This window comes from Symsagittifera roscoffensis, chromosome 1, assembly GCF_963678635.1.
Source record: "Symsagittifera roscoffensis chromosome 1, txSymRosc1.1, whole genome shotgun sequence".
Classification (NCBI taxonomy): domain Eukaryota; kingdom Metazoa; phylum Xenacoelomorpha; order Acoela; family Convolutidae; genus Symsagittifera; species Symsagittifera roscoffensis.
This window is the reverse complement of record NC_087062.1, coordinates 13117626-13131027: the sequence shown is the minus strand read 5'-3', so window position 1 is coordinate 13131027 and position 13402 is coordinate 13117626. Positions and strand designations below refer to the sequence as shown.

The following is a 13402-nucleotide window of genomic DNA, read 5'->3' as shown; positions in this document are numbered from 1 at the left end:
TACACCTGCTGATGTAACCGTACTCCATTAAAACGTGGAAACATGTCTTGACAACCTTGCACAACATATCGGGTGGGAAATACGACATTTTGTCACTAAACAAAAAACAAATCATGCCAATTATTTTAAATCAATTATTTGTTTCACGTTTTGCCTGCATTGATAAAGTTCTACCTGAAAAATTTGAAAGAATTAAGTTCACTCAAAACAAAAAACTATCATGGTTCTATTATTCCAGCTCTTGAGTTTTCCCATTTTCATTTTCATGAAAATGCTCAAATGATTGATCTTTGCTGAGGTGAAACCTTTTGGCGGCATATTTACGAGCATGGCTAGTGATCAGATTTGTTGATTAATTCTAATACACATATCATTTAGTTTAACCTTGCAAAACAATGATTGACTTCCAAGACGTCGAACGTATTGGCAATCATCGAACGTAGGGTTTGAAATAAAAAATAAGCTTGAGGATAATGATCAACAATTTTATCATGGTCTGTTGAAGTGCAAGCCAACGAAAAAAAATAATACACTGAAACTGCTACGAGTAATAAACTCTCACTAAGTATCATTGGTCACTTGCTCGCAATCACTACGAAATCCCTGTAGAGGTTCGTAAACGATTGTGCTCCAAAGTATGTCTGATATTCTTCAGCTTTGCAAATTATCTTTTTGTAAGTGTTCCGCAGACTGCATGCAATAAATGAGGAAATAATTTGAGTTCAGCTTGGAAACCTGCCAGTAAATCATTATATTTAATCCAGGATTCCTCTTCAAATAAAAAATTTATTTACTCGTAAGCGTTTTCTCGCTCTTAACTGTTTGAAATTCCAATAAACAAAACCGGCAGCCCAAGGTTGATTTTCGTTTATGTACGAGTTATGGATAAAGTCTGTAGAATTGAATCGGCTCAATCCATCTGATAAACTCATTTCAGTCTCGCTCAAATAGAATGTTATGTCTTCGTTATCTTTACTAGACAACAAGACATAAAGATAGCCATGTGAAGTTGATGGAATTTGAAAATGCCTTTTCCCATATGTTCTCACACAAAGTTGTTTCTATCAAACCAGGACCGGTTGTGCTGTTAGCGGCATGTTTCATCGAAGCGAATAACTTGCGAATTCTTTTTTCATGCAAGTTTCGCTTTTTCAATTTTTTTTATTGTTTGTTGGTTTCTGGTTTTCGGCCAACGAAGAAAAGTTGGTTTAAATGCTTCACGCGAATAATTAAGACGTAAAGCTGTGATATCATCCACAGAGCAAACTCGGTGTTATTAGTCGAAGTAGCAGACGCTACCAACGTAAATGTATCACTTATTAATTGGTGAATAGTCAATGCGATATAGTTGGATACCGGAAACTGAGTTCTGCGTAAAGAGTTGCTTTTATAACTGTGAATGTAACCAGGCGTTTTTTCGACGGTTACTTTTTTCCAATTAAGGTATCCACTTTTTCTGATCACCTCCTCATTTACAAGGGTTTCAGCTACACTGAAACGGCATCTGACCTCAGGCTTTCAAAGTCAACAATACAAAGTTGTCCTTGCTGCAGACTTTCTAAGTTCCTCGTTGCTCGAAACACAGCTCTGGGATAAAACAAAATCTCGCATTCTGTTGATTAGCCGTTCAAAACCTTTGAAGCTTTCAGGAATATCATCAGAGTCCATTGGCAGCTTTTCAAGTATTGTCAACAACCTTTGTCCTATTGGATCCACCATTCTAACAAAATGCCGTAGAAAATGAAAGTCGAATGTGAAAAGGAAACTCTAGGCTTCAAAAGTTTTACATCCAGATACATTCAAGAGTTTTCAGCAATCACAGTTGGCTATGATCATGGCTCCTCCAAATGACTTTTCGTTTCCCTTTATTTTTCGAATTGAAATATCCATCGCCGCAAGCAGCTCAGCTTGATTTAGACCGATTTCTTCAATGATCAAAACCTGTAGAAACTGTAACAGCGTTCTTCTTTTTTGGTCATTATTGAGTTTTGTGAGAGCTTCATTTGCTAATGATTCGGCATCGGTATTTCTGACGACAATTTTGAAAAATCGATGTATAGGATCACCTCTCTACTGCTTCGATCCATTTGAAGCAAGAATTGACACAAAACAAATGAGGGAATTGCAAAAAGCTTGAGCCGAAACTATTCCTGTTAAATGAGGTTTCCCTGTGCCTGGATTACCTATTTAAAAAAAATTTCATGACTTACTGACCTCTACTTTTTTTCAAATACTAAAATAGTTTCCATTGCTATTTTATAAGTAATTGTTAATGAATTCTTTAATTTGAGAACTTTTTACCGTGAAAAAATATTCATTAATTGCATTCAAAAGATCTTGATTTCTAACCCAAAATAATTTGCTATTTACTTCAGAACAATCACTTTGAAACTTCTTGTTGATTGCCAAATTGATATTTCTGAGAACTTTTTCTTTCTCGTCAAATGATGGTTGTTAATGGCCATCACACATAACGAACTCTGGCTGCCAATAAGTTTTCAAATCGATGGGACTTTCTGGTAAATTTTTTATTCCGATATCTCGAACTCTTTCGAGCATGTTCATTTGACTCATTTTCATGAATTGTTCAACATGAATCATGGCCTGGGCATGCATATCACTAATGAGAACGGTTGGAGTGAAACATGTATCCACGAATGAAACATGAAGTAACTCGGTAAAAACTTTTCGTGCCACATTTAGTTTAGAGCTGCATGGTAACACTCCACCTGGTTGAAAACGTAAATAGTTCAGTAAGTACAATTTGGTTAACTTGCTTACATCGCTCGACGTGTAAGACATTTTGTTTTCAATCAATCAGGCATAACGAAACGAATCGACGACATTTGCAGTTGAGAAGAAGTTGATTTCGGTATGAAAACAACCAAATCCTAAAAGGAAACCTTTCAAAAAATTGTGGGTGTTGTGTGGTTGAATGAACTTGAACACAATCTCTGGTAGTAAACACGAATCTTCACTGTTGTCAACGTAAGACTGGATTGAATCAGAATTAAATATAGCTAAAATATATCTTTTCTTTGATCATCTAAATCAGTTAAGTAAATGTTGAGCTTCGTCAAATAACTATGGAAAACATTATTTGCTGATTCTATCAAAAAAAAACTCGTCTACCCATGCAACAAAATCAAGGAAGGTTGTTACCGTTCCTGAGTTCATTCACTAACTTTGATGGCGATTACTTAAATTTTTTATTAATAAAGAAACGTGATTAAATTTTTATGTTCGAAACAACTAAGAGTTCAGGTGGGCGTAAGCTGAACGCTGACATGGTGTCTATCATTTTCTATGAACTACAATGATCTTGTAAAAGAACCTGTTTGGTTTAAATTGTTTTGTTGAAACTGTGGTAAGTCTGATAAATGATTTCTAAAGTTGCATTTGGTCAAATTAAATTGAGAGTTCGGTTGTTTATTTGTTGCAGCGACCACTGTACTCTACTGGTGTGTTTTCAATAAGGTTGAACTTCATGTTAGAAAAAACTTACGGCTCGCGTAATAGCCAAAAAAACTTTCAGTTAATGCCACTAAAGGACAACTAATGGGCTCCATGTTTCGCTTATTTCGTGGTTCATTTTCTAAAATAAATTTCACAGAAGCCAAATTTTTGTTTTGAATTCCATTATCTCTCAGTCTGAAACCCTTGCCTTCCACGTGATATCTTTCCCTTGGCATGTTCCTCGGTTTTACTAGCGTATCTGGTTAAATAGGTGCATGAAAACTGGCCGGTACAGAGCAGTAAAGTGGTGCTTGACTCTAAAGTTTGAAACAATCTTACGCATGTTGGAAGCAGGTGTTCACCTGAAGTGGCTGCATACATCCGTTTGTCACAAACAAATGGTTCTCTTACGCAATAACCAGCATCTGTTTTGTCAGCATACCCTAATTCATGAAGAAATTCAATTGCCACTGCAGCATATTTTTGTTTGATGTTTAATTTCCAATGATGATGAGATGGCGGCTGTGGTGGTGTTCGGCATATCTTATTGCCTCCGAACTCTTTACGTTGTAGACATCGGTAATCACTCTTCTCGCAAGAATGTGTAGGAATGCCTAAGCATTTTTTGTAAAATTGTCCATATCATAATATATTATATATTTAAATGCGGGCTTCACTTGCTCGCCATGTTTAAGCTTTTAACATATTATTTTTGCATGTTTAACGAAAGAATTTTTGCATGTTTAAGCAATATCGTATATTTCCAACTACATTTTTTAAAACTGGTCTATCAAAGTATGATTGCCTTCTGTTTTTAAACGTAAAATTGAAATTCAAAAGCATTTTGAAAACATGTTTTTTTTCAGAAAAAAATTTTAAACACGCCAAAATTGAAGTTGTTTGTTAATAAGGTCGTTATGGAAAAGTTTGCAAAAAACAGTCCGGAAAATTTTGGGAAAGATCCTTCGGTATTGTTGGTTGCTTAATTCTCTACTTCCCTAAGTACACTGCGGGCCTACGCCCGTAACGAGCAGAGAGTGCCATTCCCCCGACTGAGCTTGAACCTTATACAGTAAGTAAATGGCCTCTGACCACCCGTATGCCCTGCGATGAAATTCTTGTTAGCTTTCTGGCCCTGCTCGAGGTGATACAGCATTTCGGCCAAAACGTGAATATCTTATTCAAAGATCCAGCGTTGGACGAGACTCTGGCAGTGGTTGAAAAGCAGGTAAAAGGCTACTGTTATTGGGCAAGTTGCTCACGTTGCTGTTCCGCGAGCGGCTTTTGAAGCTTCGTAGACCGATCAGTAGTTCCGGCAAGAAGCTGATAGATTTAATCTAGCAAGCAATTGGACCCGGGCAAGCGCATTCTAGCGCCATCGCTCTTATCAGAGGGGGTCAGTTTTGACGCTCTCCTCTGTTATAATAGGGTTGTTTCCTATTGTCAGTCCCAAGCTTCGACAAATGTGGACTCGTATCTCCGGCGATAGGTTTATCATTGGCCTGTCGTTAACAATCGTCTTGCTGTTTTCGACATAGCCCTCCCAGTCAATACAAAGGGCACGACAGTATTGACGCAGGTACTCTACTTGGAACCTGGTGCGACATTCCTGCTCCAGACAGTGATAGCCTCCCCGATGGCTCAACGTGACCTCATGCGCCCCTATCAATGTCGAATAAACGTTCCGGTCGTGTAAGACGACCTTCCCGTCCCGGTCCCATTTTCGCCATCTAAACGTCAATTTGAAATTTTTCCGGTGGTAAGGTTCCCGCTGCGTGTCATTCAAATAAGGACGAAGGACCTCTCGATCTCGTGAGTTACCATTATGTTAATCAAAGCTTTAATTATAGGCTTTGTAGTCCATATTAATGAAAATGACATAAGGGTGCGCGATAGTGGAGGGCAATAAGTAACATGTAGCTGAGTATTGACTAACCAATACGACTAGTAGAAAAGCAAACAAATGACCAATCTTGAAATTTTTCGAATCTTGAAAGAATTTGTCCCTCCTCTTCCGAAATTTATAAGACGGTTCCGATTTAGTCTACCTCCCTCCCCAGTGGAAACTTAAGAAGCTATCTTTTTGCAACGCATAGGATGGGTACTAAAGGTGATTTGACCCTGGTATGCGAAAACCCGGACCCCTAGGATCCCCTGGCATCAGTGATAACGCTTTGCGGAATTGCAAATTGACATTTACAACCCTGGAACTAGCTTTTGGAATGGGGCCAAAATTTGGTATGTTCTAGACCCAGTTGAAGAAAGCTTAGGTTTGGAACCTCAAACTCCATTGATCTCTGTTCCGGTGTTATGCCCTAACTAAATAGCCCCCACCTCGACTTCCAGATGTCGTTTCTCGGCCCCCACTGAACGCAGGGAGCAAAAACTTTGGGATATGATCGGTAGTGACGAATTACATCATCTCTCATAATTTGAGTCAAAGCTGGCGGTTTGACTGGAAGTTATTAGCACTTGAAAAACACCCCTTAGACCAGAAATAGGCAATCTACGCAAAGAAATGAGCGAGGGCATCTTGATTTCATGGCGTTAAAAAACACTAGACACAAACTACGAAAAAAAGCCCCAAGTGATTGAAACCCCTCCGGTTACTCTTTTTAGTTTTAATAGCCTTTTTCAGGAAAAGTGAGAGTGGACTTTAGAAATAGGATAACTTGGAAAGTATTGATGGGATATGAATGGTACTATGGGATTCTGAACAAAAATACAAAAGATTGATGCCGGGGTGAATTTTAAATGACCTTCTGCCGTTTATGCCCAAAATTGCTAAAAAACTTGGAATTAACACCGGAAAGTGGCGCTGTTGCCTGCCCTAACACTTTGAAATTAGAACCAGTCATCTGAATTGTAACTGGGAGGAAACTTATCTATTGGGAACTAAAGCAGAAGCTTAAAGTGATATAGCTTTTGCATTGTAAAATTGAAGTACTGAACTAATTAAAGTGAACTTGGCAAACATTGCTTGCCGAATGACTTATTGCAGTTTAGCTTGGCGAATGAGCTATTGATAGAAGCTCAATCAGACAGAGAAAACTATTCCCAGAGGAAAATGGCACTAATAGAAGCGTAGCAGGTTAAGTAGGTCGTCAAAATAATTTGAATGGGATATTTTTTAGCTTCCTTGATTTTACTTTTTGGCACAATTTGACCCTCAATAAGCGTTACGCTACGCTACGCTCAATAAGTTACGTTACGCTGATAGCTAAAAGGTCGGGATTAGAATAGAGTTTAGATAGAATTGATAGATGCATGAAGTAGATAAGCTACCCACGAAAAACTTATTGCCAACTTCGACAGGTCAAGACGTTAACGGGATAATTATGAATAAAATCTTGGAAAGATGTTTAAATAAACATAACCTGGCTTAGAGGTGAAATTAGAGTTGGGATTTGCACAACTTAATTTGAGATACCTATGCTGCATTTGGCATTATAAATTTTTGTTGTTAGGGAAAATTTTGGCCAGGACGTTGCGCAAAGGGTACCAGAATAAATATGAGGACTGACTCTAACTCTAACTACAAACTAAAACTCAAATAGAATAGTATAATATAGATCAACAAACAGCCGACCTTAAGGCAGAACGGGAATTTCTATTGATTGGAATAGTGCGTTCTCAAAGTTATAGAGAACAGAATCTGAGATGGCTGGAGGAAAAATGACCAGCTGAATGACTGCGTCTCAGTGAGTGATTTAGCGAGATATTGAAATGGTCCGACCCGAGGTTAGATTCCGGGTAGTTGCCTTCGGACTAGTTCCGGAGGGAACAATTGTAATTTAATTAGTTTAGTTGATTGAGTTCGAGCTTTGAACTGATTTAATTGCGTGAGCGTATTGCGCTGTCGCAGCTGGCAAGTTTGGAATTGAGTCCAGTGAAGACCGACGAGTGATTTAACGAAGCGGGTAAATTGAGCGAAACGCGGGCTTCGTCATAGAATTAGTTAATAGTAGTTTGCTCGTTAAGGGCTTTTTAAATTGCCTTTGTTTCCTTTGCAGTTGAAGAATTTAATTATTGTGCCCACGTTTGCTGAACTAGCTAGAAACGCAAGAGAGCGGAAACGAGCCCGAACCAATTGGGAACTTGCGTAATCCCTTGATCGGGGGATTTAGTCTGACCCTTTTGGAATTGTAGAAAACCTAGTATTAGTGTCCCAGTATTACCAAGTGAAATCTACAATTATTCAAGAGGAGACTTCTCTGTTTTCCCGTAATTTAGACCTACACACAAAAGAAGCGCCTTCAATACATGCAGTCTGGCATAATTCTACCTCAAACTGGACGTTTCTGAATCATTTGAGCTTTCTGGTTGTCCGCCATTGATTCATTTTATTTTTCTTGAATTTATACAAGATTCGCTCGTTTTGGCCTGGAGTTTCTAATATTCAGGCATGCGGGTCTGGAATTATGGAAATGACCAATCTAGGTCTTGTCTTAAGCGAAATTTTGAAAGTCCAGATATTAAACACAAATCCATTCTTTTTTGTTACATGAAAGTTTGTCAGCATGCAAGGTGCGCTAGGTGATTCGGAAAATACCAGTTATCAAATTTCGAATATCGTTCTAGCTCACTAACGAAAAAATTTATACATTTTGGTAAGCTTGAGCACATGCGAAGCTGGTTGAAAAATTTGTTAACCCATTTCTCGGGCTATTTTTGTAGACCTTTGACTTGCACGAATGACACTCAATTTTTTTAATTTGTCTGCTACGAATGTCACGCAATTAAGACCATAGTTGAGGTGAGTTCATGAATGCCAAAATAGTGATGGGAAAGTTGGGTGTTAGTATAACAGGTTAACAGAAAGTTATGGGAGATCTCGCAAAAAAATTTCGTGAAATTACTTTTTCCAATAAGTCTTCCGAAAACTATGAGGCTTCTCTTGTCCTAAAATAAATCGTACATAAAGTGTCTTCATCTCTGCTTTGAATTTAATTTGATAAATTGAATTTAGTTTTTTAGAAAACTGTCTTTTGTGTTGCTCAGAAGGATGCTTTTTGTTGTAGGAAAAAAATTCGTAATTTGTAATGCATACGAATTTTCAGATGTTATGATAGCTTTTGAGCATCAATTGCAATGAGTGAAGCTGATGATAGAAACGAGAATGGTGGGGTCGAAAATGAAGTAACCTCTTTTTCTCAACTCGGAATCAAAGACTCTATATGTAAAGTTTGCGAAGAGGTTGGCTGGACAGTTCCGACAAAAATCCAACGAGAATCGATCCCCCATTCGATCCAGGGGCGAGATGTCATCGGTCTGGCTGAAACTGGATCGGGTAAAACTGGAGCCTTCGCTCTTCCCATCTTGCAAGATCTGTTGGAGAAAGGTCAGAAGTTGTTTGCTCTGATTCTGACTCCGACGAGGGAGTTGGCGTTCCAGATCTCGGAGCATTTCGAAGCCTTGGGCAGCTCATTTGGAGTGAAAAGTGTGGTGATTGTGGGAGGTGTAGACCAGATGACTCAGAGTCTGCAGTTGGCTAAACGGCCTCATATCATCATCGCAACTCCCGGTATGTTAATCATTCTAACTGCATCAATGCGAGAAAAAATTCTAGTCGCAAATTTTTCCCATTTCATTGAACTATTAAATGTTTTGCAGCTAGACATTTTTTCTCGCATTTATGATGCAGTTAAAAGAATATGTGATGAGACTTGTTAAGGTCTTTTCCAACAAGTGGTGGTAAAATTTGATCTCTCTCAATTTTGATTTTTCGCGGTTTGACTCTGAGTTTTTTTAAGTTCAATGCAAATTTATGCATTCTTTGAAGTTGATTGTTTTTTGAATGTTTTGACTTTTCTCGAAAACTAAGTCATATTTTTGAGCGTTTTCGTTTAAATTTCATGAATTTTCCGAAAAATACCTTACCATTTTTGAGACTTTGGGTTCAATCCAAAGAACGGTTTGTGCGAAGCTCCTTTGCATACGCGACTACGCCCTCTGAAAAGTAAAAATTTTGATTTTTTCTTACCGTGTTTTGAAACTTTTCTATAAACAAAAATTATGATTCTCGGAAATGTCAACTTTCTGATTTGTTTACCGTTTTTTGGACTTTTTCTCGATAACTATCCTGCCAAATTCGATATCACTTTAATTCGACACAGCAGAAAAAAGTTATGGCCTTCTAAAAGAGTTTTTTTGACTCTGCTCGAAAATTACCGTGCCAATTTTCAGGTTAAGTGTTCTCTCGAGATACCCGATTTTGGGGAATCTTCTCTACTTTACCGGCCACGACCTGCTTTTAGCAGAAAAAACTGCCGATGTCGGAAAGCCCAATTTTTGAACTTTGATCGTTTTGTAGAAATTTTTCTTAAAAACTCCCCTATCAAATCTGAGATGAAAATTTCAATCGAAAGAAGTGGTTGCGCGAATTGTTTCTGCAGAAGCGGCTACTCCTTAATTTTTTGTTAAAGACAAAGTCTTTGGGAAAATTCCAAATCTCAACAATTTGCACTCTTAGTAGAGAGCAACTAAGGTTCTGTGCAAAGTCCAATTTTTGAAATTACGCATTTTGCCTTTTATCAGTATAACAAATTAGAAAAACAACAAAAAAAGGACCTCCAGCTTCAGCATCTAATTAGGGAGACGTCCAAATATACAAAGAAGTTAAGCTGGGCGTTGATGTTTTAGGTCGGCTGGTTGATCATCTAGAGAACACAAAAGGGTTCTCACTTAAGACAATCAAACACCTGGTCATGGATGAAGCAGACAGAATCCTCAACTCAGACTTCGAAAAAGAATTAGAAAAGATCCTAGCAGTTTGTCCGAAAGAACGAACCACTTATCTATTTTCAGCAACGATGACCAAAAAGGTGCAAAAACTAGAGCGGGCATCGTTAACAGATCCGATCAAATGCGAAGTCAGTTCAAAGTATCAGACAGTTGAAAAACTATTGCAGTACTATTTGTTCATACCTTCAAAGTATAAAGATTGTTATTTGGTCTACCTGGTGAACGAACTTCAAGGTCAATCAGTCATTATATTTTGCGCCACTTGTGCTAATACACAGAGGGTTGCGTTATTGTTACGTAATTTGGGCTTCACAGCTATTCCTTTACATGGTCAAATGAACCAGAGTAAAAGACTGGGGGCGCTGAATAAGTTCAAAGCGAAATCCAGGTCTATTTTGTTGGCAACTGACGTGGCATCACGTGGTCTGGACATTCCTCATGTGGATGTTGTGATCAATTTCGACATTCCTTCACAATCAAAGGTGTCAATTTGGATGTAACTAACAGTCCCCCCGTTACAGTTTTTCTGGCTACCATTTTTGATTTAATTAAATAAACTCTCGTATGGTATGAAAACGGTAAATATATGTTGGTGAAAAGCTACATAATTTTTTTAATGAGTGTTAGTTCAAAGATGTTATATTGGTCCTTCGGTTTTGCTGATTTCATAACTGATCAGAAAAAATCACAATGAAAAGAATTACTTAAGTGCGTTTATGCACTTCGTGCTCCTGAGATTTTCATGGGTAAGTCAGACTAAAATTTTCATTTTTAACTTGAATTAAGCTATTCAAACCCTTGTTTGTTCATGTGTCCAGGATTACATCCACCGCGTGGGTCGAACTGCGCGAGCAGGCAGGGCGGGTAAGGCGATAACAGTGGTTACACAATACGACGTGGAACTGTACCTTCGGCTAGAACATGACGTCATCCATCAGAAGCTGCAGTTGTACCCTGGAGTGGACGAACAGGCGGCCATGCAGTTTATGGAGAGGGTATCTGAAGCACAGGTTAGTCTCTGCCTGGGGTTGATTTGGAACGGGTCTGAATAGTGTTGACATTCGCACATGCCTGATACTAGTAGAAACTTGGTCTAGTATCGTTACAAGTGTACACTCGAATGTGAAATTTGTGATGATTTGACAGTACTATCTGTAGTATCACTCCTTTTTTTAGTTTGTTAGTTTGTTTTGAAACACACTAAAACATGCTATCCTGCGTCCGAATTTTAGGTCCTCGATGCCCGCCGACCTGATCTTCATTTTTTTTAATTAAAAAGAAAAACTATCAAAAAACAGTATGAACAGTAAAAATGAATTTGAAAATTTTCTCCATGACATGTAATTTATCGAATCAAAAAAAGTTTTGTTTTTATTTTGCTTATCTTGTTTTGTTTGCGTTTCGGAAGGTTCTGAGCTTAGACAGACCGATTACTTGTGTTATTATTGTGATCGATTGACTTTTTTCAGGTAATGGCCAAGCGACAAATGAAAGAGCTGGACGAGAAAAAGGGCGGCAAGGGGAGTAGGGGTGCGAGAGGAGAGAATAGTGACGACGAGGGAGACAGTGAAGCAGTAGTTGGCAACTTCAAGGTGAAAAAGAAGACCAAACTGGCCTCAGGCGGCGGAGGTGGAGGCGGCAAAGTGACGAAGAAAAAATTCAAGAAATGACAAGACTTATTTGGCTTCATTGTTTAATTGTTTTCGAAAACAATTGTTGTGTGAATAAGATTTAAAAATCAGGTTTTTTTCGAACCGTTGAGTTAGTTAACCAAAATGAGTGTTTTTTTTCGATACCGAATAGCGGCAAATTTCATTTTGAACATTACAGATTTATAAACGAACTAGGTGCGAAGTATATATTGCTGCTCGAAATTATTTGAATAGCTTGACAGATGAGTTAGCATAAATCAGAAGCTAACTCGAAGTAATAGTGCTGACAGTGAATAATCCCTAAAAAATAGTCGTTGAAGGACATTTTTATATTCCAGTCAATATATCGACGCCCTGGGCTCTAATGTGAAAAGTCATTGAACATTCTATCAGCTATCATAAAATTATATGGGTTTCATTTTTGGCTGTTAGTTTTTTGCTTTAATTGGCGTTGAACCTTTATTATCAAAGTTTTAAACGAGCAGTTTGGATAGATTCTTTGCAGAGCGATTGTACAGTCATTTTAATATAGTGATGTGTGCGCCGTCGCCGAGAACACGAAGATCCAGTGATTTATCCCCAACTCAGCAAATGTTTTTACGCTTGCTATTAGCAAGCGTTATAAAATCGGAATCTAGACATTTTTCGGGTTAGCAACTTGTTTAACAGAATCAATTGGTATCTTGGTCCATATTTAGCATTCAATGTTCTAAGTATATCCGGCACACTTAGTTTTGGAGGTGAAGAATACGCCTGGGACGCCAAAGGTCCTGGTTTCGAATCTGACAGGACCTGTTTTTTTTTAAACTGGAAATAGTCCGTAAAAAATTGTTGGCTTATTAATGTCTGCTTATGTTTTGTCGGCTAAGTTGCCAGATTGTAGAATTGTTTTTTACATTATAGTTGCTTTTAGTGTTTTGATTTACCTCTTTCTTCTGTATGCTTTTTACAAAACTTGACTTCGTGTATTTTTTTTTCGTTTTGAAACTTTATTCTGCACAAAAGAATTTTGGCCTATTTGTTATCGGCTTAGTGATCTTTTTTCGAGTCGTTTCAATCCAAACATATATTTTTAATGCGCACCTCTGGATAGCACAAAATGATAAAACTCTTAATAGAGTTATAGTTGAAGTTTTCCATGATAACAAAAAAAAATTCGGCTTTTTTGTTTTTCCTTTTTTTTACGGTTTGATTGGTTTCGGCCTGTATTATTTTAGCTTATTGGCCTTATATTACATCTTTCGACTGGCGAAAAGTTTCGTGTGTGCGTGTCTGTGTTTTGAGGTTAAGGGGGGCTTAATAACGTCTCATCAGTCTTAAGTTTTTTTTGGCTTTTTTAAAATTTTTATTAAGAGTAATGAACGTAGTGAAGCATCTTATATAAGTCTTGCTGATTTTTTTTTCAGGAAAGGTCTCCAATACTACAGATGTGCATTCATATATTTTGATACATTTCTGAATGCACTCAGGTTTATATGCACTTTTTGAGTTCAATTGAAACTCATCTGCTGAAAGTGAGGTAGATAGCACTCTCCAAATACGAACGTGGA

The 13402-nt window shown here is 37.8% G+C and overlaps 3 protein-coding genes across 3 annotated transcripts in view; 2 read left to right on the top strand and 1 right to left on the bottom strand.

Moving 5' to 3' along the window:
• Positions 1–13402, bottom strand: part of LOC134857022 (cytoplasmic tRNA 2-thiolation protein 2-like) — a 465591-nt gene that overhangs the window by 241681 nt on the left and 210508 nt on the right. The window lies entirely within an intron of this gene.
• Positions 1–13402, top strand: part of LOC134857103 (alpha-soluble NSF attachment protein-like) — a 396564-nt gene that overhangs the window by 377832 nt on the left and 5330 nt on the right. The window lies entirely within an intron of this gene.
• LOC134854687 (probable ATP-dependent RNA helicase DDX47) lies at positions 8521–11941 on the top strand. The gene is made up of 4 exons (XM_063871046.1): positions 8521–8980; positions 10099–10682; positions 11019–11210; positions 11670–11941. The coding sequence occupies exons 1-4, from the start codon at positions 8548–8550 to the stop codon at positions 11868–11870; spliced, it is 1410 nt and encodes a 469-aa protein (XP_063727116.1). The 5' UTR covers positions 8521–8547; the 3' UTR covers positions 11871–11941.